This window comes from Pteronotus mesoamericanus, unplaced genomic scaffold, assembly GCF_021234165.1.
Source record: "Pteronotus mesoamericanus isolate MK-2021 breed Mesoamerican mustached bat unplaced genomic scaffold, CSHL_Meso_final contig_171, whole genome shotgun sequence".
NCBI classification, from domain to species: domain Eukaryota; kingdom Metazoa; phylum Chordata; class Mammalia; order Chiroptera; family Mormoopidae; genus Pteronotus; species Pteronotus mesoamericanus.
This window is the reverse complement of record NW_026555070.1, coordinates 80,361-105,756: the sequence shown is the minus strand read 5'-3', so window position 1 is coordinate 105,756 and position 25,396 is coordinate 80,361. Positions and strand designations below refer to the sequence as shown.

Sequence of the window (25,396 nt, the reverse complement as noted above, 5' to 3'; positions counted from 1 at the left end):
GTAGGCTATTAGTAGTTGGGTTTTGGGGCATCCAAAGTTAAATGCAGATTTTCAACTGTGCAGGGGGTCAGAGCCCCTAACTCCTATGTTGTTCAAGGATCACTTATGTATATTATATGAGTAAAAGATAAATGCCCTAACATTAAAAATAAGCAAAGAATGTAGAAAGCCCATATAAAAAGAAATAGAAAACATAAGAAAAAAAATGTCTAACCTCACTTGAAACCACACTAAAAAAGAAAAAATTAAAACGAGTTGTAATTTTCAACTTATCAAACTGGCAAGGTTTTTGTTGGTTTCTTTTTTATAACTACAGTACTTAGTGTTGTCCAAGAGTTTAGACATGTGGAATTTTTTTTAATGGTTGTTCAGTGCTAAAATGTAGTAGTTTAATAATGTGCGTTAGGAATCTTATCAGGGATCTTACTATTTGAGCCAACAGTTCTCTTTCTAGAAATGTAGCCTAAGGAAGAAATCAGACATGTTTTAAAAAAGATACACGTTCAAGGAAATCCAGCACAGCATTACCCCCAGTAGCCATAAACCTGGAGAGTTCAGTGTCACACTTCAGATTACAGGTGACACTTAAACACCACCAGGCGAGGGCACAGACCCTCCTGCGCTGTCAAAAACCCTTGTGTAACTTTCAGCTCCTCAAAAACCCAACTGACAGCCCACCATTGACAGGAGGCCGTACCGACAACACCGGCAGTCGGTAAACGTGTGCTTCATGTGTTCTGTGTATCACGTGCTGTATTCTTACAATGAAGTGAGCGAGAGGAAAGTGTTGAGAAGATACATTTACAGTTCTGTGTATTTATTGAAAAAAAATCTGTGTGTAAGAGTTCAAACCTGTGTTTGTTCAAAGGTCAGCTATACTTTTTAAAGGAATTCGTTATCATATAACAGTTACCAAGGTGCAGAATTGAGGGAGGTGCTCACCCTCAGGAACTGTCCCTGTCCTTTCATGACCCAGAATAAGAGCCTCTTTCCGATTCTGCACCCAGGGGACCTCCCTTCCATCACTCTAGTTTTGGCTGCCTCTGGAAGCGGAGGAGCAAGCAGGACTGTAGGGTGTGTGGAAAGCAGAGGTGGGGGTGCATCTTGCCCAGTCCTGACCGTGCGGTAGCCTCCAGGCAGCCTGTGGCTTAGGAGAAAGAGAAGGGAAGAGGGACGTTTAAACAACTGTGCACACAGCTGCACACAACCAGACCATTTCCATTTCCCACGTCACATTCAATCACTAAACGTTTTTGGAGACCTTCAGCCTGCCAGGAGCCACCAGAGAGGGTTCTGACAGTTTGCTCTCAGCTGGGTAGGTCCAGGAGGACGAGACATCTCAGGCTAGAGCTGGCCCCCAGAGGCAGCATGGATGGGGCTTCGGTCAGCGCTCACGCAGATGGCTTGGGTCGGATGCGTGCTCCTCTGGCGTCAGTTCTGGGCCTGGGGGCAAGGCCCCTCCCCACCCTGAGCCTCCCGTTTCCCAGCCTGTTGACTGGTGTTAGACAGGGTTCCTTCTGCCTTGGCTTATGGGACGATTAAATAAGATCACCACACAAAGCACTTAAAACAATGCCTGGCTTTTAGTAAGTGTTCAGTAAACTGCTATTATTAAAAGACGCAAATGACCAGATTCCTCCTCTGATTTTGCCAAACCCATTTTTTTTTGGGGTGGGCTTGGAAATGTCTAAAGACATGGGCATGTTAACAGTTTCAGACAACTTGGCCTTGTATGTGAATTTAAAAAATAAAGGCCGCATAACATTTCTTCAGCTAGTTAAAAAGTCATTCTTTGGGGGAAGTGCACTTTTTTTGCCTGGTATTCTTCCAAGGTTCACGGGCCAGCTGTCGAGTGAGGAGGGGCAGGACTGTCTAGCACACACAGGGCACTTCCTGGTGGAGTTTTCACTTGTCAGAGCTGCTGTTCAGAATTTGCAGGGCTCAGTACAAAATGAAAATGCAGGGCCCTTGTTTTAAAATTAAGACTTTCAAGATGGTGGCTGTGGAATACTAAACCCAGAGCACAGCCCTTCTGAGTGCGGGGTCCTGGGTGGTGGCCTGGGTGGCGGCCTGGGTGGCGGCCTGGGTGGCGGCCTGGGTGGCATGGCTGCGAAGCTGGCCCTGGGTGGGAGGGGCGAGGGCCGGCAGCAGGGTCGGGGGGTGCTTCCAGAATACTGACCTCTGAGCCCACTGCCCAGCCCCACGGAGCCAAATGGTGTTTCAGGATTGCTGGGAAATACGGTCTAGGAGACAAAAGATGGGGGAAAAGTGTGTATTGCCCACCATTATATTTGTAGATGTGACTTGTGATATGAACACATTTTGATGCAAAACATGTATTTTCTTATTGTATTTCAGTAGACGTCCCATCAAATATTGCAAAAATTATCATCGGCCCCCTCATCTTTGTCTTCCTCTTCAGCGTTGTGATTGGAAGTATTTATCTATTCCTGAGGAAGAGGTTAGTGCGGTGATGGTTGGTTAATAACTGGCTCTGCAGAAAAATTAAGCCTAATAAGTACATAGATACAGATACAGCTGTATCTAGGTTTGTTAGAAGTTTTACTGATCTAAATGATACGTAGCATACAATTTACAGGTAATGATTGTAAGGCAATATGCAGTCCAGTTTATTGTAATTTCCCTTACCAAATGCTTTCGTCGAGTTTTTCCCCCTCAACCTTTGTATCTATAGCCAACCTATAGTTGCAATTGATAAATAAGTGTTTATGAGTGTTGACTGATATTTTGTTTACGTTAAAGAGTAAGCCAGAAGTGAAATAAGACACATATGTTCATCAATCATAGGAGTGGCTTTGCTGAATCAGATAGTAATTCTTTTTCTTTTTCTTTTAAATTTTATTTATTTATTTTTAGACAAAGGAGAAGGGAGGGCGAGAAAGAAACATCAATGTGTGGTTGCCTCTCAAGCGCCCTCTACTGGGGACTTGGCCTGCAACCCAGGCATTTGTCCTCTCTGGGAATCGAACCAGCAACCCTTTGCTTCGCAGGCCAGTGCTCAACCCACTGAGCAACACCAGCCAGGGCCAGACACTAATTCTTAAATACTTTTAATATTTTCCGGATATTTTGTGCCATTTGCAACATCATGGTTACAGATGACAATTTTAAGTTTCATCTGCATTATTAATATTTTTTCTGTCATTTTCTCAAGCCTAGACAAACAACAGAACAAGAAATCCAGTCTTGGTTTGTAGTGTTTGCCTATTTCCCTGGTGTAAATACTCCCACCGTGATCAATTTCAAGCTACAGACATGACGCCCCTGAGTGCAGAGCTGGGAGGGGATATGCAGTGGCTCCCTGTCATGGGGTGTCTCTGCCATATGTGTGCAGTAACGTGAGAAATGAGGTGATGCAGGTAGCCTTCAGAGCGTTGATCATAGCAAGATGTAGTATGATAATGAGGAAGTGGTGAGTTTTGAATGTTGTTATTTTTGTTTTTAATATAATTTATTTAATTGTAAGCCTATTGAATTTATTTTTGAATGATGGTTATACTTAAAAACTGGCTCGCAAGTTTCCCCAGAATTTAAGAGTTGTTTCTCATGAGCTGGGGTGGGATGGCCCCAGAACAGAATTGGTACGTGGGTGCTGCTGCAAGGTGCTGTTTACATGTGGGGGCCTGCAGGGACCCATGAAGGCCTGTGGGAGCCTTGGCTGGAATGCTTCCCATTTTCTCTTCCAGGCAGCCAGATGGGCCCCTGGGACCGCTGTATGCTTCTTCAAACCCTGAGTACCTCAGTGCCAGTGATGGTGAGTGCCATCCTCTTCCCTGGGGGTGGCAGAATCCTACTGTCTGGTTTCCTTTTCTACCCCTGTCAAGTGAAAGTCAAGAGCTCACCCCCCAGTAGGCTGAGACGAGCCCTTGTGTGGAGCTGAAGGCCTGCCCTGTGCTGCAGAGCCCTCCTGGGGAGCGGCGCCCGTGTGGGCGGGCTGGTCCGGCTGGGCTGGGGCCCATGGGCTGGGCTGGGCTGGGCTGGGCTGGGAGGCCGAGACCCCGGCGCCCGGCTGTGGGAGTGGGGAGCAGGAGGCCCGTGCCAGAGGGAGAGCTGAGGGTCAGAGCTAGGGAGCCGCGTCTGCACTTGGTGCCCATCTGGGAGGTGGGAATTGGAAGCCAGAATGGGAGACTGTGGATGGGAAGATAAGAAGCAGGAAGAAGACGGGTGGGTGGGGGCCAGTGTGGGTGCTAAGGGCACATCTGCTGTTGGCGGCTGGTGAGAATGAGTGCGATGCCAGTGGAAGGAGCATGGGTCTGACACCCGTATTGCCCTTGATGGTACCAAAGGACTGGCTGTGCCCTCCCAGGGGAAGGCATCTGTTGCATTACAAGTTCCTAAGCTGCTTCATGCAGCAAAAAAATCAAGAAACGACTTTCAAGGCATGAGCACCGTTGCCCAGCAGGGTGCTGGCTTGGGAAACAGGGGTGGGTGGTATTTTTAAGGGTACCCCTGATTTGTTTTAATCAGGTTCGATAAGATATGCAGGCATGGAAGTGACTGTCATGAAGGAAAATGTTTTTGCTCATAGTCCCCTAGAAATATGAGGCATGTACCATGCCAGGCCGCACAGGGAAGCACCAGGATCCCTCAGGAGGCAGAGGGAGGGGAAAACCTGGGCTTCCGTGGGGAGGAAGGGGTGAGGCAGGGTGGATGGGATCAGGGGCGGCCTGTGTGAATAACCTCCGTCCTGTTGTCTGTTGTCTGGCGCCTGGCCCTGGGCCGATTAACGATTAGGGCAGGCGGACAGTGGCCCTGAGTGTGGGAGCTCCATGCAGGAGGGGGCGGGCGGTGGGCTCTGGATTGGCTGGTTTGCACGGAGCTCTTGTGAGGCCTCACCATCTCTAGGAACTGGCCGCCCCGCAGCTGGAGGTGGGGGGCGAGGCCAGCCCTTCCCCTGGCACAGCCCCAGGTGTCAGGGCATCAGACCAGAGAAACTAGAAAAGGTGGTCATTGCAGGTGGGACTGTGCAGAGGGAACAGGGGTGGGAAGAAGTAAACGCAGATCTGGGAGCCTCCTCTCCCTCTTTGGGAACGGCATTGAAGTTGCACATCCGAGAGGGGGAAGCAGATCCTCAGTGCTGCTCGTGGGTCCCATTGTTGGGGGCGAGGCCAAGGTGCTGCTCAGCGCTGCTTCTGCACCCTGCCATTCTGCTTCCTTCTAGAAATGTAGCAAAGGCTCAGGGCACAAGAGTTCCCAGACTGGGCTGGAAATTCTATCTCGAGGGTCTTGAAGGTCAGGAAGGCCTGAGCCAAGGGATACATGCAGGGAAAGACCCAGTCTCGGGGCCCTGGCGGGGGGACAGGGTGCCTCTCTACTGGGCCTCTGTGAGTTCATTTACGTGCAGAGGTTTTGTGGATTCAGTGTCCTTGCCTGAGCTTTTGGCAACTGTATGGCTAGGACTGCTGCCACTACGTAGCACACACTGGATGGCTTAGAAAACAGTTTTACTATCTCACAGTTCTAGACAGTGAAATTTTGAGGCCAGAGTGATAGCAAGGTCAGTGGCTCCTGAGGCCTCTGTCCTCGGTGTGGAGATGGCCGTCTTCTCCCTGTGTCCGCACATGGTTGTCCCTGTGTCTCTTTGTCCTGATTTTCTCTTATAAGGACACTGATTGTGTTGGATTAAGGCCCACCCTAATGACCTCATTCTACCTTGATTATCTCTTTAAAAACGTTTTTCCCAATACAGTCACATTCTGAGGTCCCAGGGTTGGGGCTTCCACATGGGACTTTGGGGAGGGACACAACTTAGCTCATTACAGTGACGTGACGGCACAGAGGAGGGCAGGAACCAATTGGGCTTTTCTTATGAGGTCAGTGTTTATTTGCTGTGTAACAAACTACCCCAAACAGTGGCTTAAAACTGCCATTCATTAGTTCCCAGTTGGGTGGGTCTGCCCCCATGGCTGTGCTTGGCTGGGCAGTTCTTCTGGTCTCACTGACGTGGCTGGCCCTGCCTGTGGGTCAGAGGATGTGAGGTGGCCCGGGATGGTGTTTTCCCGGCCCGTTGGCACCCCACAGAAACACTAGCCTTAGGTGGGGATAGCACCCTGAGACTATGCGTCTCTGATTCAGACGGACAGGATGGGGATGCAGGCCCAGTGGGCACGTACTGGACAGGACCCTGGACTGGTGCGGTCCCTTACTGAGCCTTTGTCACCCCCTGCATGATGGCAGGAACCCCCGCTTGTCCTGTTCCTGGAGGTGTGCCTGGCACAGGTCCTGGATCACAGGAGTCACTTAGTGAACATTTGGGTGGGGCTTGGGTGGGAGGCGGCTGGCGGTCCCCTGAGGATGCAGTGTTAGATAAGTGAGGAGTAGTGTTCCCATGTTCTGTGTATGTGCCGGACGAGTGGGAGGTGCCTCGGGAGAAGATCACCCTCCTGCGGGAGCTGGGGCAGGGCTCCTTTGGCATGGTGTATGAGGGCAACGCCAGGGACATCGTCAAGGGCGAGGCAGAGACCCGAGTGGCGGTGAAGACGGTCAACGAGTCGGCCAGTCTGCGGGAGCGGATCGAGTTTCTCAACGAGGCCTCAGTCATGAAAGGCTTCACCTGCCATCACGTGGTGAGTCCCGCGGTTGCCCTGAGAGCCCACAGAGTCTACTTTTGTTAAGCAGAGCTGAGGTTCAGGCTGTAATAAAGAACCAGATGCATTTATTTGAGCAAAAAGGTGAAACCTGAGAGACCCAGATTCAGATAGCAACTACACTGCGCTCCAAAGAGAACAAAGAAAGGCAGGGTTTGCTGAGGCCGAAAGCCCGAAGCTTCATTTTTCCTGCAGAGGAGGGGTGCTGGCTGGGTTGCCTGGCCTCGGTTAGTTTCGAGAGGCAGAGGAGGCGGGGAAACTGCAAGCAGACATCAAGTCCCTGTGCTGTTCCAGGAGCCACCTAGGCTGGGGCTGAGTTTAGCAGCTGGTTAGCAACTTAACAGCAGCTCTGAGAACTGAGGCAAGTCTTGCAGAGGCCGAGTTTCTCTAAGAGCCTGCCATCTCTATTTTAAGTGACTTCTTTAGGAACCTTATTTGCTTTTACTTTTTTTTCTGTTGCTACTTTCATGTTGGTTTCCCTGGTCTTGCTCTGTTCCATGAGGAAGGTTGGTGTGGGCCCCAGCCCTGCTCAGCGCCCTAAAAGTGGGAGGAGGGCCTCCCTTCTCCAATCCTTCCTCACCTGGAGCCAAACTCTTTTTGTCTCAGTGCTTTCTGGAGTCTCCATCTCACCCTCCTCTCAGCTGCTTTTAAACCCTTAAACACACAGTGCTGCACCTCGCCTGCCCTCCCTTAAGTCAGCATGCTCTCCCCCTGGCCTCCTGCTCCCACCTTGCCTGGTTTCTCCTGGAGCCTTGTGTCCTTTCATCTTCACCCCATGCACTTGAACAGAGCGCTTGCCCCATGCTCATCCCTGTTTTCATCTCTGTGATGCAGTAGATTTCTGGAGCTTTCAACACGGTGGGTGTTGGCCAGTAAACAGCCTCTAAACCCAACGGGTTCATTATTAGGAGATGCTGCTCTGGCAAAATGAGAAAGGAGAGCAGGGTTGGGGGACTGGGAATTCAGGGGTGGGGAAGGCGTATTTGAGCAAAAGACTTAAAGGATGTAAGGACAGCCATGTGGACATGTGCAGGAACAGAGAGCCAGGCCGAGGGAACAGCTACTGGGCAGGCCCGAAGGTGGGAATGTGTGCTCAGAGATATCAAGGACTATCCAGTGATTTGCCTTAGAGCGTTTCTATGTGTGGGCTGGCCTGTGTGTGCCCCCACCCAACAGATTGAGTCCTGAATTCTCCCTCCTAGCTCTCCCTCCCCAGGGTGATGTCCCTGGCATTTGAGCTGGACAGACCAGGGTTTACCACACACCACCCAGGTGCAGGGCGCTGGGTGTGATCAGACAGGGAGACCTTGGTGAGTTGAAATGTTCTTACAGACCCTCATCTAAGACTCCCGCCCACCCCACATCCTTGTTTTACAGGTCCGCCTCTTGGGGGTGGTGTCCAAGGGCCAGCCGACGCTGGTGGTGATGGAGCTGATGGCTCATGGAGACCTGAAGAGCTACCTCCGTTCCCTGCGGCCTGAGGCTGAGGTGAGCTGCCCACAGCCACCCTGCAGGACACTCCGTCCTGGCCACGGGCCCAGTGTCACTGAACACGACCTCTTGTTTTGACTTCAGAATAACCCTGGCCGCCCTCCCCCCACCCTGCACGAGATGGTTCAGATGGCAGCTGAGATTGCGGATGGGATGGCCTACCTGAACGCTAAGAAGTTCGTGCACCGGGACCTTGCAGCTCGAAACTGCATGGTTGCCCATGATTTTACTGTCAAAATTGGAGGTTCGTCTGGCTTTTCTGCTTTGGAATGTATGGCTTGGGCCACGTTTAATTTGAGAAGGAATTGTCCATTGTGAGTTGGTAAAGCGTTTCAGTGGTGAAAAGGGGCAGGGTTTTGGATAGGGGCTTGATTCCCATGGTTTAATTTATTTTTTTTCAATTTTGAGAACCTCTTTTTTCTCCTTCCTTTGAATTTTAAAAAATTTTTTCAATTGCATTTTACATTCATTATTATTTTATATTAGTTGAGACAATCATATACTTTACAAATCCCCACACTGTAATTTAATTGCATTCATTCATTCATTAACTTACTCACTTCATTAAGTAGTACTTGTGTTCCCGTATATGTAAGCCACTGAGCAGGCGCCTGTGTATGATGATGAAATCACCCTGGTTTTGCTGCCCTCATGAGCTTGTAGTCTTTGTCTGTATCCTCCAGCACAGAAGCCACTGGCCATATGTGGTCATCTACATTAAAATTAACTTACATTAAGTAAAATTAAAAATTTAGTTGGTGGGCCCCATGGGCCCCATTTCAGGGGTCCAGTGTGGCTGCCATACTGGACAGTGTGGTGTAGACCATGATCATCACCACAGAAAGCTCTGCACAGAGGTGTTCTAGATGAACAGTGAAATGGTTCGCAAGATAAAGAGGACAGGAAAGGAGCCCTGAAGGAAATGGACTTCTGTGGCGGAGAAGAAAGGGCCCAGGCTCAGAGGAAGCACCATCCCACCTGAGACTCAGAGGCTCAGAAGCTGACCTGAGTGACAGCGTCCCGGGGGCAGTGTGAGCACAGGCAGAGGCCATGTGGCTGGAGGGGTGACGGATGTGTGAACAAGACGAATGTAGAGGAGACAGAGCAGCATGAGATGTGAGGTTAGGGGGAGAGGCAGGAGCCAGAACCAGAAGGGGCTCACAAGTCATGGTGAGGCGTCTAGGCGTCCCCCTGCACAGCCAGGGTAGAGCAGGAAGTGAGGTGGTTCTGTGTGTGATCCACAAGGACATTTCCCTACTTAGCAGTCAGTGGGAAGCAGGAAGTGCTGTTATTCTGTTCATAATCCCCAAAGATCTTACCCTTCATCAGCAAGGGAAGCAGGAAGCAGCAAAGCGATGCCGTCCTGTTTATGTAGCTTCTCTCAGGGAGTGTGCTGTCAGGGTCAGCATGGAGGGAGGGTCCGGACCGTAGGTGAGAGAGGGTGGTGGGCCTGGTTGGTTCCAGGGCAAAGGAGAGAAATAGATAGTTAGAGGGGTACGTAGATGGAGAGTGGGTAGGACTCACCACTGTTTCGCATGTGAGGAAAGAGAGTGGTCAAAGGAGGACACAACTCTGGGTTTTTGGTGAGCAGCTGGCTCTTAGGTGGGGCTGTATCCAATGCAGAGCCGGAGGTTGGCTACAGAGAGTTAATACTTTGGTTTGGGATGCTTGTGAGTCATGGGTGGGCAGGAAGCCTTTCTGAGACTGGGATTCCCAAGCTCTGGCCGGAACGTTGCTTCCTTGCCACTCGGTGGTTTCTTTTCCTTCCCTTTAAACGGTGGTCCATCCTCTCCCTCCATATTCCACGAGCACTCTCAGAATCCATTTTCCTGGATTTGACAGCCACCCAGGTGAGCATATACCTGGACCAGGTGAGCCCACCTGAGGGCTCTGCCTGCGGTGGGCCAGTGAAGATGGCAGGCATCTGAGCCGCAAGCTGACGGGTAAGAGCTTGTGAACTGTTTGTTGTCAGACTTTGGAATGACCAGAGACATCTATGAAACGGATTATTACCGGAAAGGCGGCAAAGGTCTGCTCCCTGTGCGGTGGATGGCACCGGAATCCCTGAAGGACGGGGTCTTTACCACTTCCTCTGACATGTGGTGAGTTGTGCATGGGTTGGGGTACAGAATATGGGGCTTGAATCCTGGGTTGCTCCACTAGTCTGAGTAAGAGGGGCAGTTAAAACCTGCCTTCCTCACGGCCACCAAGAAAATGAAGGGAGTGTTATGTCTGAGGACTTTTGAGCAGCTTGTACTATTACATTCCATTTGAGACTAATCTTATAAGCATTTCTGAATGCAGCATAAAAATACTTTTCTTTCATTTTTACTTGTTTTACAATTATAGTTGACATTTAATATTGTCTTAGTTTCAGGTGTACCACATAGTGGTTAGACATTTGTAATTATTTATGAAGTGGTCCCCCCGGATGAGTCTAGTGCCCACCTGGCACCGCACCTGGTCATCACGATATTACTGACTGTGCTTCCTGTGCTGTGCTTTACATCCCTCTGACTTATTCTGCAACTACCAATTTGTACCTCTTAATCCCTTCACTGTTTCCACCCAGCTCCCCAAACCCCTTCCCATCTGGCAACTCTTAGTTTGTTCTCTGTCTCTATGTGTCTGTTTCTGTTTCGATTGTTAGCTTATTTTGGTTTTTAGATTCCACATGTAAGTGAGATCACAATGTATCTGTCTTTCTCTGTCTGACCCATTTCACTTAGTATAATACCTGCTATGTCCATCTATGTTGTAAATGGTAAGATTTCATTCTATTTTGATGAATGAGTAATATTCCATTTATATATACGTGTGAGTGTGTGTATTGTAACACATCTTTATCAATTTTCTATTAATGGGCATTTAGGTTGTTTTCCATATCTTGGCTGTTGTAAATATAATGGATCAGTGAACATAGGGGTGCATACATCTTTCCAAATTACTGTTTTGGATTTCTTCAGATAAATGTTCAGAGGTGAAATTGCTGGGTCATAAGGTAGTTCTATTTCTGATTTTTGAGAAACCTCCGTACTGTTTTCCACAGTGGCTGCACCAATTTGCAATCCCACCAACAGCGCATGAGGGTTGCCTTTGTCCACATCCTCAGCAACAATTTTTGTTTGTTGATTTACTGATGACAGCTATTCTGACAGGTGTGAGATGACCTTAATTTGCATTTCTCTGATGATTAGTGATATTGAACAACTTTTCATATGTCTGTTGGCCATTGGTATGTCCTTTTTGGAGAAATTCCTATTCAGATCCTATGCCCATTTTACAATTGGATTGCTTGTGTTTTTTTGTGGGTTTTTTTTTTGTTTTGGGTGTTGAGTTGTATGATTTCTTTATACATTTCGGATATTAACCCCTGTCAGATGTATCATTGACAAATGTCTTCTCCCATTTGGCAGGTTGTCTTTTTTTGCTTTATTGATGTGCAAAACCTTCTAGTTTGATGTAGTTCTATTTGTTTATTTTTTCTTTTGTTTTCCTTGCCTTAGAACTTATGTCAGAAAAAATATTGCTAAGAAAAATGTCATACATTTTTACTGCCTAAGTTTTCATTTAGGAGTTTTATGTTTTCACTTCTTGCATATAAGCCTTTAATCCATTTTGTGTTTATTTCTTGTGTATAGTTAAGAAGGTGGTCTAGTTTCACTTTTTACATGTATATGTCCAATTTTTCCAACACCATTTATTGAATAGACTGTTTCTTGCCTCCTTTCTCAAGTATTAATAAACCATATTGGTATGGGTTTATTTCTGTGTTCTGTTCCATTGAGCTATGTGTCTGTTTTTATGCCAGTGCTATGCTGTTTTGATTATTATAGCCTTGTAGTATAGTTTGAGATCAGGTAGCATGTTCTCTCTGACTTGACTTTTCTTTTCAAAACTGCTGTGAGTATTTGGGGGTCTTTTGTGATTCCATATAAATTTTAAAATTATTTGTTCTAGTTTTGTGAAAAATGCCATTGGTATTTTGATAGGCATTGCGTTAAATATATAGATTGCTTTGGGTAGTATGGACATTTTAATGAGTTAACTCTTCCAATCCGCAAGCACGGTATATGCTTCCAATTATTTATATATTTTTCAGTTTCTTTCTTCAACATCTTGTAATTTCCAAGTATTGTACAAGTCTTTTACCTCCTTGGTTAAATTTATTCCTAGATATATTTTTGATGCAATTGTAAATAGGATTGTTATCTTAATTTCTCTTTCTAATAGTTCATTATTGGTGTATAAAAATGCAACTGATTTCTAAATATTAATTTTGTATCCTGCTTCTTTACTGAGTTCATTTATCAGTTTTAAATTTTTTTTTTTTTTTGGTGGAATCTTTAGGGTTCTCTATAGGTAGTAGCATGTCATCTGCAAATAATGACAGTTTTACTCCCTCCTTCACAATTTGGATGCCTTTTATTTCTTCTTCTTGTCTAATTGCTGTGGCTTGTTCTTCTAGTACTATGTTGAACCCAAGGGAAATGCTTTTAGCTTTTCCCTTTTGAGTAAGATACTAGCCTCTATTATGTTGTAGTGTTTTCTCTATTCTCACCTTGCTGAGAATTTTTTTATCATAAATGGGTGCTGGATTTTGTCACATTGTTTTTTCTTCACCTACAGACATGATCATATAATTTTTATCCTTTTTATTTATGTGATGTATTGTGTTAATTGATTTGCAGATACTGAACCAAACTTGATCTCAGGAATAAATCCCACTTGATCATGGTGTATGATCCCTTTAAAGTATTACTAAATTTCATTAGCTAATATTTTGTTGAGGATTTTAGCGTCTATATTCACAGGGATATTGGCCTTTAATTCTTTTCTTTTGGAATCAGGGTAATCTTGGCCTCACAAAATGAGCTTGAGAGCCTTCTTCCCTCTTGAATTTTTTTGGAATGTTTTGAGTAAACTAGGTGTTAATTCTTCTTTGAATGTTTGATAAAATTCACCTGTGTAGTCATCTAGTCTAGGATTTTTGTTTTTTGGGAATTTTTTGATTACTAATTCAATTTTGTTAGTAGTAATTGTTCTGTTCAGATTTTGTTTTCTCTTGATTCATTCTTGGAAGATTGATGTTTCGAGGAGTTTATCCATTTCTTCCAGAATGTCCACTTTGTAGATATATAATTGTTGGTAGTATTTTCTTATTATTCTTTGTATTTCTGTGGTGTCAGTTTTCTCTTTTTTTTCTTATTTTATGTATTTTAGTCCTCCCTCTTTTTTGTTTATGAGTCTGGTTAAAGGTGTATCAATCCTGTTCATATAGCCTTAGCAAAGAACCAGCTCTTGGTTTCATTGATCTTTTGTAGTGTTTCTTTAGACTCCAGCTCACTGATTTCTGCTTGGATCTTTTTTTTTCCTTTATTCTACTCACTTTGGGCTTTTTTTTTTTTTTTTTTTTTTGGTTATGTTTCTGGTTTCTTTAGGTGTAAGATTAGATTGTTTCTTTGAGATTCTTCTTGTTTCTTGAGGTAGGCCTGTGTTACTATGAATTTCTCTTTTAGAACTGTGTTTACTGTGTCCCATAGATTTTGGGTTGTAGCATTTTCATTTTTATTTTTCTCGAGGTATCTTGATTTCTCCTGTAATCTCATTGTCAACCCATTCATTGTTTAGTAGCATGTTATTTTTGTCTCCATGGGTTTGTGTGTTTTTCAATTTTTTTTGTTTGTAATTGATTTTCTAGTTTCATATCATGGTGGTTGATGAAGGTGGTTGATATGATTTCAGTCTTTTTAAATTTATTGAGACTCTTTGTAGCCAATCACTTAGTCTGCCCTGGAAAATGTTTCATGCACAGTTGAAAAGAATGTATATTCCGCTGCTTTGGGGTGAAATGCTCTAGAAATACCAATTAAATCCATCTGATCTAATGTGTCATTTAAGGCTGCTGTTTCCTTGCTGATTTTCTGTCTAGAAGATCTGTCCATTTGTGTTAATTGTCTGTTAAAGCCCCTTACTGTGACTGTATTTCTATTGATCTGTCCCTTTATGTCTCAATATTTGCTTTATATATTTAGTTGCTCCAATGTTGGGTGCATAAATGTTTACACAGGTTATGTCCTCTTGTTGTATTGATCCCTTTATCATTATGAAATGTCTTTTTTTTGTCACTTATTTTGCCTTTGTTTTAAAGTCTGTTTTGTCTGATATAAGTATTGCTACCCCAGTTTTTTCTTTATTTTCATTTGCATGAAATAACAGTTTCCATCTTGTTACTTTCAGTCTGTGTGTATCTTTCAATCTGAAGTGAGTCTCTTGGAGGCAGCATATGTATGGGTCTTGTTTTCTTACCCATTTAGCTACCCTATGTCTTTTGAATGCAGCATTTAGTCTGTTTGCATTTAAAGTGATTATTGTTAGGTATGTAGTCATTTCCACTTTATTATTTATATTTATGATAGTTTTATAATAATCTTGAAAAGTTTCCTTTAATTCCTTGTTTCACTGGTTTAGTGGTAATGAACTACTTTGGCTTTTTCTTGTCTGGAAAGCTCTTTATCTCTACTTCAGTTTTAAATGATCGCCTTGCTGCGTAAAGGAGTCTTGGTTGCAGTTCCCTGCTTTTCATCACTTTGACTATTTGGTCTCAGTCCTTTCTGGCCTGCAGAGTTCGTTTCTGCTTAGAGATCAGCTGACAGTCTTATGGGAACTCCCTTGTAGGTAACTAACTTCCTTTTTTTCCCCTCTACTTTTAAGATTTTCTTTTTGTTTTTAACCTTTGCCATTTTGCTTATGTTGTGTCTTGGTGTGGGCCTCTTTGGCTTCATTTTGTTTGAGACTTTCTGTGCTTCCTGGACTTTTTGTTATCTCCTTCACCAGGTTAGGGATGTTTTCCATTATTTTTTCAAATAGGTTGTTAATCCCTTGGTCTGTCTTTTCTTCTTCTGGTCCCTTTTTCTGAATGTTGTTACACCCGATGTTGTCCCAGAGGTCCCTTAAACTATCCTTATTTTTAAAAATTCTTTTTGTCTTTTTGCTGTTTGGGTGTTTTGTGCTACTTTGTCTTCCAAATTGCTGATTCAGTTCTGTGCATTTTCCAGTATTCTGTTCATTCCTTCTAGTGTATTTCAGTTACTGTATTCTTCATTTCTGACTGGTTCTTTTTTAAGGTTTCCATGTTGTTTTTTTGTGCTTCCTATCTTTTTGTTGCAGTTTTCAGTGAGCTTATCTATCCTTCCCCTAAGTTCCTTGAGCATTCTTTTAACCTATGTTTTGAACTCTCTATCTAGCACATTGCTTGACTCCATTCTATTTAGTTCTTTTTCTGGAGTTTTCTCGTGTTTTTGTCATTTGGGGTATGTTTCTTGGTCCCCTCATTTTGGCTGCCTCTCTGTGTTTGCAATTATGTATTAGGTAGGTCTGCTATGTCTCCCAGTATTGGCAGGGTGGCCTTATGTAGTATGTCACCTGTGGGGCCCAGTGGTTCAGTCTCATGGATCACCTGAGCCTCATGCTCCAGGAGTGTCCCTTGTGTGGATCGTGTGTGCCTTTCTGTTTTGGTTGAGCCTTGATTGCTGCTGGCACCAAGTGGGAGGAGTTAACCCTCAGGCTGTCTGGCTCTAAGGATTGGCCACAACCACAGAGAATGAGGTTTTGCATGTGGACCGACCTCACAAGAGCCGAGCTTGCCTGAGTGGGCTCTGACACCAGCTGAGACCACCCTCTGGGCGTGGCCCTTGCTTTCCTAATCTGGTCGTTCTCTGTTACGGGGTGAAGCTGGCCATTGAATGTGCTGTTTCTGAGGCCTCTTGGGAGGGACTGTGGTACAGCTCTACATTAGCCACTGCCTGTGACTGGCCTGAGGCCACCTGGTAGGAGAAACAAAGTGTTCTGTGGTTGGGAGCTGCCTATTCTGGGTCTGGAGGTACATGGGAGAGGCCAGACTGTGAACCAAGTCCTCCTGCCACTAGTACCAGGCCTTAGGACACTTAGTGAAAGGCACAGGGTATCCCAAGGCCTGCTGAGCTGCTGAAAGACTCACAGGCAGCAGGTGAGTTGGATGAGCAGAGTCTCATAGTTGTCAGGGTGGGGTGAATGGAGTTCAGGAGGCTAATGCAGATTCAGATTTGGCTGTGTGGTAGGAGGGCTCAGCTTAGGGACAATGACAGCTGTTCCTCTAGCCCTTGCTCCGAAGCCACACAATTCGTTTCTCTCTGCATATCTCTGTCGACAACATCTCCCTCACCCCCACCGCCACCCCCAGCTGCCGTCTCTGCACTAGAGCCCATGGTAGGTGCCTGAGAACAGGCGAGTCTGTGCATGGGCCCTTTAAGAGGATGCCTGAGTTTCCAGCAGCCTTTCATCTCACCCAGACGGGCAGACTCCCTACTGATTTTACAGTGGACATGTGGGCTCTTCCCAGCACTGGCGCCCTGGGCCAGAGAGTCCAGTGTGGGCCTAGGCCCCCTTGCTCCTCAGCGGAATTTCAGCAGCTCAGACATCCCTCCTGGTTTTCAGCCTTCACACAGGGGTGTGGGGTCGCCATGTTTTGTGTCTCTGCCCCTCCTACTGGTCTCAACATGGCTGCTTCTGTGTATCCTTCATTGTAAGAATTCTCTTCAGTTATTTTTCAGATGCTTCTTCAGGTTGATTGTTCTATAACTTAGTTGTAATTTTCATTTGGCCATAGCAGGATGCAAGCAGAGTGTTTACCTACTTTGCCATCTTGAGAGGAAGTGAATCTGAATTATTTAATTAACTGGCCTGCCAGGTTCTAGTAAACCAAGAAAGTTGTGTGTGTGTGTGTGTGTGTGTGTGTGTGTGTGTGTGTGTGTGTTAATGGCTTCTATGTTTACTCTTCTCAACTGTTCTTGGCAGGTCCTTCGGCGTGGTCCTTTGGGAAATCACCAGCTTGGCAGAACAGCCATACCAAGGCCTCTCCAATGAGCAGGTGTTGAAATTTGTCATGGATGGAGGGCATCTGGATCAACCTGACAATTGTCCAGATAGACTGTAAGTGTAGAAAAGGGTGTTTCTTTATTTATTTAATAATTTTTTAAATTTATTTTTTTAATTGACTTTATTGGGGAGACATTGGTTAATAAAATTATATAGGTTTCAGGTGTACAGTTCTACAGTATACCATCTGTATATTTTGTTCCGTGTTCACCACCCCAAGTTAGGTCTCCTTCCCATCACTATTTATCCCCCATATGGGTGCTTATTTAAAAGGCATTGCATGTTGCGCGCATATTTGTGTTTGCATACTGTGTCTAATGCATGCTTATGTTTGTGTATCATGTCTACATGTGCTTGTGTTGCCACATAATATGTCTACGTGTGTGCTAGTGTTTGCTTATCTTATGTCTACAGGTGTGCTTGTTTGCATATCTTATGTCTACATGTGTGCTTATGTTTGCATATTTTATCTATGCATGGCCTTTGTGTTTGTATATCGTACTTTTGGAAGGGACCTGGGGAGCTAGGGTGGGAGACAGGTATAACTCTGTTCTTCATATTCTTTATACACTTAAAATTTTGATGTGAATATAATACAATGTTATATTCAATTATGTCTCAATAATACTGGAAAAATAAGTCAGTGAGCATAAACATAAAAAATTTTTTTGTTTTAAATATTTGTTATGAGACCAAATGAACAACACATAGTCATGCACACATACCATCAAACATTCGCAAAATCATTCAGCCCCACTAATAGTCCGATGAGTATAAACTAAAATAAAGGAGAGTGCTCTCCTCCTTAATTAACAAAGGAAGGAAGGGAAGGAGGGAGGGAGGGAGGGAGAGGAAGGAAAAGCAGGGTGAGCTTTAACACTCAGTGCTAGCAAAGGTAAGGACCCTTCTTATCTCCCTGTTGTAAAAACTACCCAGAGCAATGTTATTTTTAAAGTCTCAAAAAATTGAAATGATTTAAACATTGAACAAAATAAGAATTTCCAAGTAAATTCATACATTAATATGATGTAGCAATTGAAATTTCAAATGATGCTTAAAAATGTTTTATAACTCAGTGGATAAACCTGTTAAATAGTAAGTGAAAGAGAATGTACATTATTACATTTCCAAATATATCCAGATAAAAGACAAGATGTTGTATCTGAAGGAGAGTTGTGTGCGAGCTGCATTTTCCCTATATTTTGGGGTGTTTTTTAACTTTTTACAATGAGCATTTATTACATATGAAATCCTTTATCAGTGTTGCTTAAGGAAAAAGCTTGACCTGAAAATTTATGGGAAGAAGCCATTTTTATGCATCATCCCCCAAAGAAAAAGACATCAACTTTAAAAATACGGTTTGAAGAGACCTCATATCTAGAAAAGTATGATGCAGAGTCGTTTAGAGACTCTGAGGAAAGTGTTTTCAAAGCATTCCTCATGAAGGCCCTTTCCTAGCCAGCTAGCAGCCAGCTGTGGTTCCAGGACCAGGGAACTTCAGGAGGCACTGGCACTGGGCAAGGGTGTGAAAACTTTTTTGCAAAGGGCTATATGGTTAGTGTTTTCACTCTGTGAGCCTTGATGCTCTCGGCTGCCGCTCCTCAGTTCTCCTGCTGCAGTTGGAAGGCGGCCATAGGCATGGGACTGTGTACCAATAAATGTTCATTTACGGAAAAAAACCATTCGGGGGGTCAGGTTTTGTCCAGGGGCGGAAGTTTGCCAACCCTGCCCTACAAGAAGTTACAGCAGGGAAAGGAAGAGGTAAACATGGAAATCGTAAGCCCTCATCACCCGTCCTCTTTGCTATTGTCCAAGCAAGGTTGTAAGGCCCTCCTGCAGTCCTCTAAAGAGTGACAGCTGGACCTGCAGCAGGGCCTTGCAGAGCTGACCCTCCAGGTTCAAACCTCATGGCTGCGGCCATCAGTGGTGGGGATATATAAAGTGAGGGGTCGTGGTCTTCAACGTGTGACAATACTAAGAGAGGCCCTTCTTGATCTATCTCTGGGTTAAGTCAGTCCCTTCAGGTTCTCTTTTGAAAACCATCTTTCAGCCCCAGGAGAGTTGCTGCCTTTGCTTGACTGTTACCTGTACATACAGCCACTGCCTGAAACGAACACACCATCTGTGGTGTGGGCTGCCGGGGGGGCGGGGGGGCGTGGGGCTACTTGGCTGGACGCCCAGACTCATCCCTGACACGCTCTCTGCCCCACAGCACTGAATTGATGCGCATGTGCTGGCAGTTCAATCCCAAGATGAGGCCGACCTTCCTCGAGATCGTCGACCTGCTTAAGGACGACCTGCACCCCAGCTTTCCAGAAGTTTCCTTCTTTCACAGCGAGGAGAACAAGGCACCCGAGAATGAGGAGTTGGAGATGGAGTGTGAGGACATGGAGAGTGTGCCCCTGGACCGGCCCTCACACTCTCTGAGGGAGGAGGCGGTGGGGTCCTCACTGGGCCTAAAGAGGAGTTATGAGGAGCACGTCCCCTACACTCACATGAACGGGGCCAAGAAAAATGGACGGGCCCTGACTCTGCCGCGGTCCAGTCCTTCCTAACAGCACCTGCTTTGTGGGAGGGGCTCCCGACTTCACTCTCCTGGTTGGAAGGTATTCAGAAAACTCAGGATTTTCCCAAGACCCTGCCGGTGTCCAGTGGAGCTGAGAGATCATCCCTCTCCATGTCTGTTCATCGTACAACCTAAAACACATCTGCCTGATAGTTAGTCTGACCGGCGGTCGGAGAATGTGACTGAACATAGAGGGAAGGGGTTTCCACGGCTGCTGTCCTTGCCAACAACTGCAGGCTCAAGCCAGGATGTTACTTCTAGTTGTTGGAAAGAAAGCACCTGTTTTTTACAAAGGATTTTTTTGTGGGGATGGGGGGCTGGTGTCTGAGCTACAGTATAAACCATAAAACTTGTTTATGGAACAAAAGTTTGAAAGAAAGAGAAATATGCTGTTTCAGTAGAGTTTCAAGCTTTATGGAGTGAACTTTAGGAAGGTTTTTCTCATCCAAGCTGAAGAATTTTTTTTTTCCTTCACAAAAGTAGTTCTTCAAATGACCAATAGCTGCTGCTTTTGTGCTTTTGATAATCTGCGGTTCCAGTGTCTGTGTGTGTGTGTGCATGTGTGTTCAGGGCAGACAGGGCTGGTGTGTGTGTGTGTGTGTGTGTGTGTGTGTGTGTGTGTGTCTGTGCGCAAAGCACTCATGCCGAGGTGAAGCTCTGGGGATCGGCTCATGAAGGTTCTCCTTTTCCAAGCGTGTGAGCATCCCAGTCCCCCTCCTTCCTTCTCATTCACCAGAGACTGCGCCCTTGACACAGTCTCCTGTGTCCCTAGTCTAGCCTCCTAAGGGAGTCTTCTCTCCCTTAACTTTGGTGAAAAATATTTTTCCGGGAGCTGAGGGAGTGGTTTGGAGTGATAATGGATCTTTTAAAGACCAAACAAAGCCAGAACATACAAGAAAGGAAACGAAACAAAACTGAGATGGTAGAGTTTTGAGAATATATTTGTAACATATTTAATTTTTAAAAATCTCCAATTGGTCCCATAAGTTATTGACCGTTTCCTGGTTTGGGGACAGGGCTGATGGGTTGGTCTGCCTGTGTGGGATGGGGAGCGAGGCACAAGGGGCCTCTTTGCTTGGTCTTCAAGGCATCTATTTTTCTGGGAATAAAGCCACGTTTGCTGCTAACCCTTTTGGAAGTCACGAGGCCATGCTGAGGGCATGGACAGTCAGGTTTGATGGATGGTTAGGTTTCTGCTTGGTAAGCTAGCAGCCACCTGGAGATGAGCCCTATCTTCAAATACACTTGTGGCTCTTGGATCTCCTGCTTCCCTGTGTGCACCTCACGCTCTTCCTCAACTGAGGGTGCACATCCTCCAGTTGTCCTGCAGGCACGACAGAATCAGATTCCATGTATGCCGGCACAAATGGACGTAGAGGACACTTAAGCAATATGAAGCAAGAAGCACCTGTCTGTCCGTCCCCTCCATCCTCAGGGCATCCGACTGTCCTCAGAACTGGTTTCCCAGAAGCTGCTCTGTGCCAAGACCTCAGCTGGGCCAGGTGTGGGGCCTGAGCGGAACTCTCAGGTGCTTATAGTGTTGCAGCCCCAAGACAGTAGAGCCCAGGGGAGAAAGCACTAAGGACCTTCACACTCCCCAGAACCTCCGAACCAGCGTGAACCCACAGTTTCTTTCCTTTGGGGAAAAGAACCACGGCTGCTCAAATAAAGAACACAGTGAACTTGCTACTTTGGTTCGTGAGAATCATCACCCTGATTACCCCTGAGTGCATTTCCTCACAGGTTTTTGATGGCTTCCTTCTCTTCTCTTGAGTTGTGGGCTTAAGAACAGATAGAGACTCAATGCGACCTCTGAACTTTTCCTGATTAAGAACACAGGTAGACAAGAAACCCATTGCTCTATTTATAAGATTTGAGAAACTAGAGCATGTAAAATATTTCTGGGGAGCCTCTGTAGTTGGGTACAAGGAGCAAGAATACAGAAATTATTTTCACCAAGTTCATTCTATACATAGGAGAGGGTCTGTACACAAATTTAAAAAAAATACCACGTAGATCTAGATATTTAGTTCTTTTTATAGTGAATTTGTAGTGGCTCTAGACTACACTTGCAGCAATTTTCACGTTTTTCTAATTCAGAAAATTTTTCTTACATCAGGGGAAAATAATTTATTTTAATATAAAATCACTGTAAAAATCATTTTTCTAAAAAATGGAGTGCACATAAATTTTTATCAAAAAAAAAAAATAAACAGGTGAATGTGGGACAGTGATTCTTTTCCAGCATAGTCTACCTCAGTACTGTTAGGATGAGGTTCAATGATGGATGTTTTTGAGACTTCAGAATTCTGCCAGGATCTGATCTGAATCAGGAAAACTCCGTATCAGCTGATTCTGAATGCCAGGGACCAGTCAGAATTTTGAGGGAGGGGTTCGGGATAAAGTGCGGCCTTCTGTGAGCAGTAGATCCTTTTTTCTAGCAAGTAATTGTCTTCTCTGATTCTAATCGTTTTTTAATTTTTTAATTATTTTTTTACCTCTCTCCATTGATACCATGCTTCCCAAACAGGAACCGAGTTTTAGGTCATTGATGTGTGTTTGATACGTGGGGTGCCCGAGCCTGAGCTGCTCCTCTTGGAGGGAGTGGTCGCTCAGTCTCCCGCCGGGGGAAACGCAGGCTTTGCTGTGGAGCTGGCACCCCCTGTCCCACCGCATCCCTTTGGAGTGAGCGCCAAAGGTGCCCTCGTTGCTCCGTGACTTATCCCCACTACTTTCGGACTGAGATGCTATATTAGGTGGATCAAATGACACACAGGGGCACCTCATGCAGACATCCAATGCAGTATCTCCTAGAAGGCATGTCGAGAAATACCAACCCCACCAAACCCACCACACATTTTTTAGCAACAAAACCTGGCACCTCCATGTGGTGGTTTGGTGATCTCCAGCCAGTACCGTCCTGCCTGGTGGGGCTGTGTGAGCCCTGGGGGAGTCTGGACCGGGCCAGTGGGACTATTGTCGTTCTCATCAAACCTTACCGCCCTTGTCATACCTGCAGGCACTACCCCTGCTGACTCACCTGTCTCTGCTTGCCCTGGAGAGGTGGGGTACAGTGCTGGGTCCCCATGTGGACAGGGTTTCACAGACTTTTATAGGTGTCTCTGCTGTTGTAGTGAGAAGAGTGAGCAGCTGTTGCATTACAAACCTCCTTTTGCACCAGGTGATGTTGATTGTAACAACAGAACTTGGGCCCCAGGAAGTCATGGTTGTCCTGGGGGTTTGTAGCGATGGTAAAAAGCAACAAAGCCAGCCTAGGTTGACATTTTTTGTTGTTTGATTTTAAAGATCTCCCTATTATGAAAACCCTTTCCAGTCATGTAGTGAAATCCATGTAGTTTCTTCTGGGAAGAGAATACCAAACATACTGCTACTCCCTGGACCAGTGATGTCAAATGCACGTCTGGGAAGGTTCCTATTGGGGGAGCTGTCCAGGGTGCTGTCCTGTTGTTTCAATCCAGTAGGGAGGGAGAAATGCTGCCGGCTCTCTTGGAGAGATGTTGAGCACAACTGAGAGAAAACAGGGGAACTGGTGCAGGGCTCTGCACACGCAGCCCGTGACCATGGAGACTGCTGCCTCAGTGGACAGGCTGCCATGAAATGTGCTTGTCGGGTTGGAAGGTGTTTATTTGCAACCATAGTAACATTGGCCGGTGGACAGGGGCACTGCCAGGGCACGGTCCCTGCCAGCCCTCTGGGTAAGTGGATGTGCTGTAGTCCCAATGGCAATCATTTTCTACTTTGGTGGAAGTTTGGTATTAAAAAAACTTGTGGATGCCACTTGGTGAGTCCTTGACACCTCAGGCTATTCAGAAATTATGGTCTTTGTTGGGGGTGGGGAAATGCTGATTGTACATAAATGGGGCATGTAGAATGGTGTCCTTTCAGAAAACCTTCCGGAATGTTCTTTAGGATGTTGATTTACACCAGAGATGAGGCTGGGAATGGAAAGAACAGATTGGCATGTGTTCTTTTCAAACACGCAAAATAAGTTTCAGGGTCTGCAACTGAACGTGAACGTTTCCTTAGGGTCCTCCCCAGAAACAGAGGGGAACAACGACTTTTTCCCCTCACTGTCACCTGATTCCAGTTAAGGTCCAGAACCAATGTGCAGGCAGATTTTTATTTGGGCATGGGCCTTAAAAATCCTTGTTAAAAACCAGATCATGAACCTGAGACTCTTGGTTCCATTTGAGAAGGAAGGAGTAGCTCCCCAAGTGAATGTGTTCATGCACTCATCGAGAGACGGCGCAGTTTTCCCACTTTGTGTGTCTGGGTGTGGGGTGGCCTCAGCCCCGTGTGTCAGCGGGAGACACCTGTCCATGCTCAGCCTCATAGGATCAAATGTGCCTTGGCTTATGCAGAGAACAACTTGGAAACACAAAACACACCAATAGCTCGATTATTATTTCCAGTGTTCTCTTACAAGAGCCAAGTAATGCCATGTATAGAACATACCTTTTTTGGGGGGGGGGAGTTGAAATCGCTCTGCATGTAAAACATGGGGTAATTACCTGTTTATATGAAAATTCTGAATAAATTATGTGAGAAGAGTCTTGTTTTCGTGTGGTGTCCAAGCAAGGGCCTGTGAACTGCGTGGGGATGGGGCTGTGGGGCACGGCATGTGAGGGAAATCTCCCATAAAGTTGTGGGACGAACCCCTAGGTTCTTGAGCGAAGCAGGAGGTTAAATATTGTCACCGGTGGGTTGACAATCCACTGGTACCTACCTTGTACAGTTGAACTGGTGATTTAAATAACATGCTGTGCCCATAGCAGTTGGTATATAACTGCTCCCTCAATGACCCTAGACCTGCCATGATCCAAGCACTAAGTGGCTCATTCCAGGGGACCTCTGGCATCTTGCTCCATTTCAATGTGCTAGAGACTAACATGCTGAATATTTCACACCACTCCATCCTGGGAGCATGGACCTCTCCCCAGGGCGGGCAGCCAGCAGGGAACTGCAGATTGCAGGAAGGTTTCGAACAGCCTTCCTTGACCAGAATACAGATGCTGTGGGTAAGGAGACAGACTCTCTGCCTTCAGCAGCCTGAGTGGCTGCACAAGTCACATAATTTCTTGAGTGAGTTGTTGTGTAACAGTCCCAAAATTTAGTGGCTTAGAACAGCACGCATTTATTCCTCAGTTCCATGTGCTGGTGAGGCAGTTCCCGTCAGTTTCCCTGCTGTGCCTGAGGCCGACTCATCTTCCAGGAGGCTAGCTGGGACTTGTTCGCAGGGTGGGGGTTGCAGCGTGCCCTTGGACGGAGAGTAGGCTCCAAATGGGCAAGCACTTTCCAACGTTCTGCTTGTGTGGTGGTCGCTCTTGTCCTGTTGCCTAAAGGCAATGACATGGATGGGCTGGGTCAGCGAGGTGTGGGAGAGGGGAGGGGCCGTAGGAGAGGGAACCAGCTGGGAGTCAAGTCCTGCAACAATCACCTGAACTTCTCACCTATCTGTCTGGGACTGAAGATAAACTTACTTCCTGTGGCCGCAGTGAAGATAATTGAGGTAAGGCTTATTCTTCACGATCCTCCCAGTATGTCCTCCCCACACCCCACACCCCTCCAAGTTTCCTGTTCTCCAAGAAACTGATGCAACTGCTAATTGGGGGTGGCCGTAGCCTGAAATATGCCTCCCCAGGGGGATGAAATTCAATAGAAACCTCTTGGAAGATAAAAATGCTTTTCTCCCCAGCAAGGACTCTCAAGGGATGCTTGAGTCTCAGGATGAGCATGTGGGTGGGTGGTCTGTTTGTCCAGAGGGGCCACTCAGGCCCCTCAAACTCCTGGCCAA

At 45.9% G+C, this 25,396-nt stretch overlaps 1 protein-coding gene across 2 annotated transcripts in view; it reads left to right on the top strand.

Moving 5' to 3' along the window:
• INSR (insulin receptor) overlaps positions 1–24,145 on the top strand; it is a 168,133-nt gene extending 143,988 nt beyond the window's left edge. The window contains exons 14-21 of one of the 2 annotated variants that reach the window (XM_054566255.1): positions 2,362–2,461; positions 3,708–3,775; positions 6,343–6,587; positions 7,986–8,096; positions 8,184–8,343; positions 10,072–10,201; positions 16,935–17,069; positions 19,228–24,145. In XM_054566255.1, coding sequence (XP_054422230.1) covers positions 2,362–2,461; positions 3,708–3,775; positions 6,343–6,587; positions 7,986–8,096; positions 8,184–8,343; positions 10,072–10,201; positions 16,935–17,069; positions 19,228–19,570 — 1,292 coding nt within the window. In that variant the 3' untranslated portion in view covers positions 19,571–24,145. Of the gene's footprint in view, positions 1–2,358; positions 2,462–3,707; positions 3,776–6,342; positions 6,588–7,985; positions 8,097–8,183; positions 8,344–10,071; positions 10,202–16,934; positions 17,070–19,227 lie in introns of both variants that reach the window. The other variant, XM_054566254.1, reaches the window with a different exon arrangement.
• Positions 24,146–25,396: the final 1,251 nt, after the last annotated feature.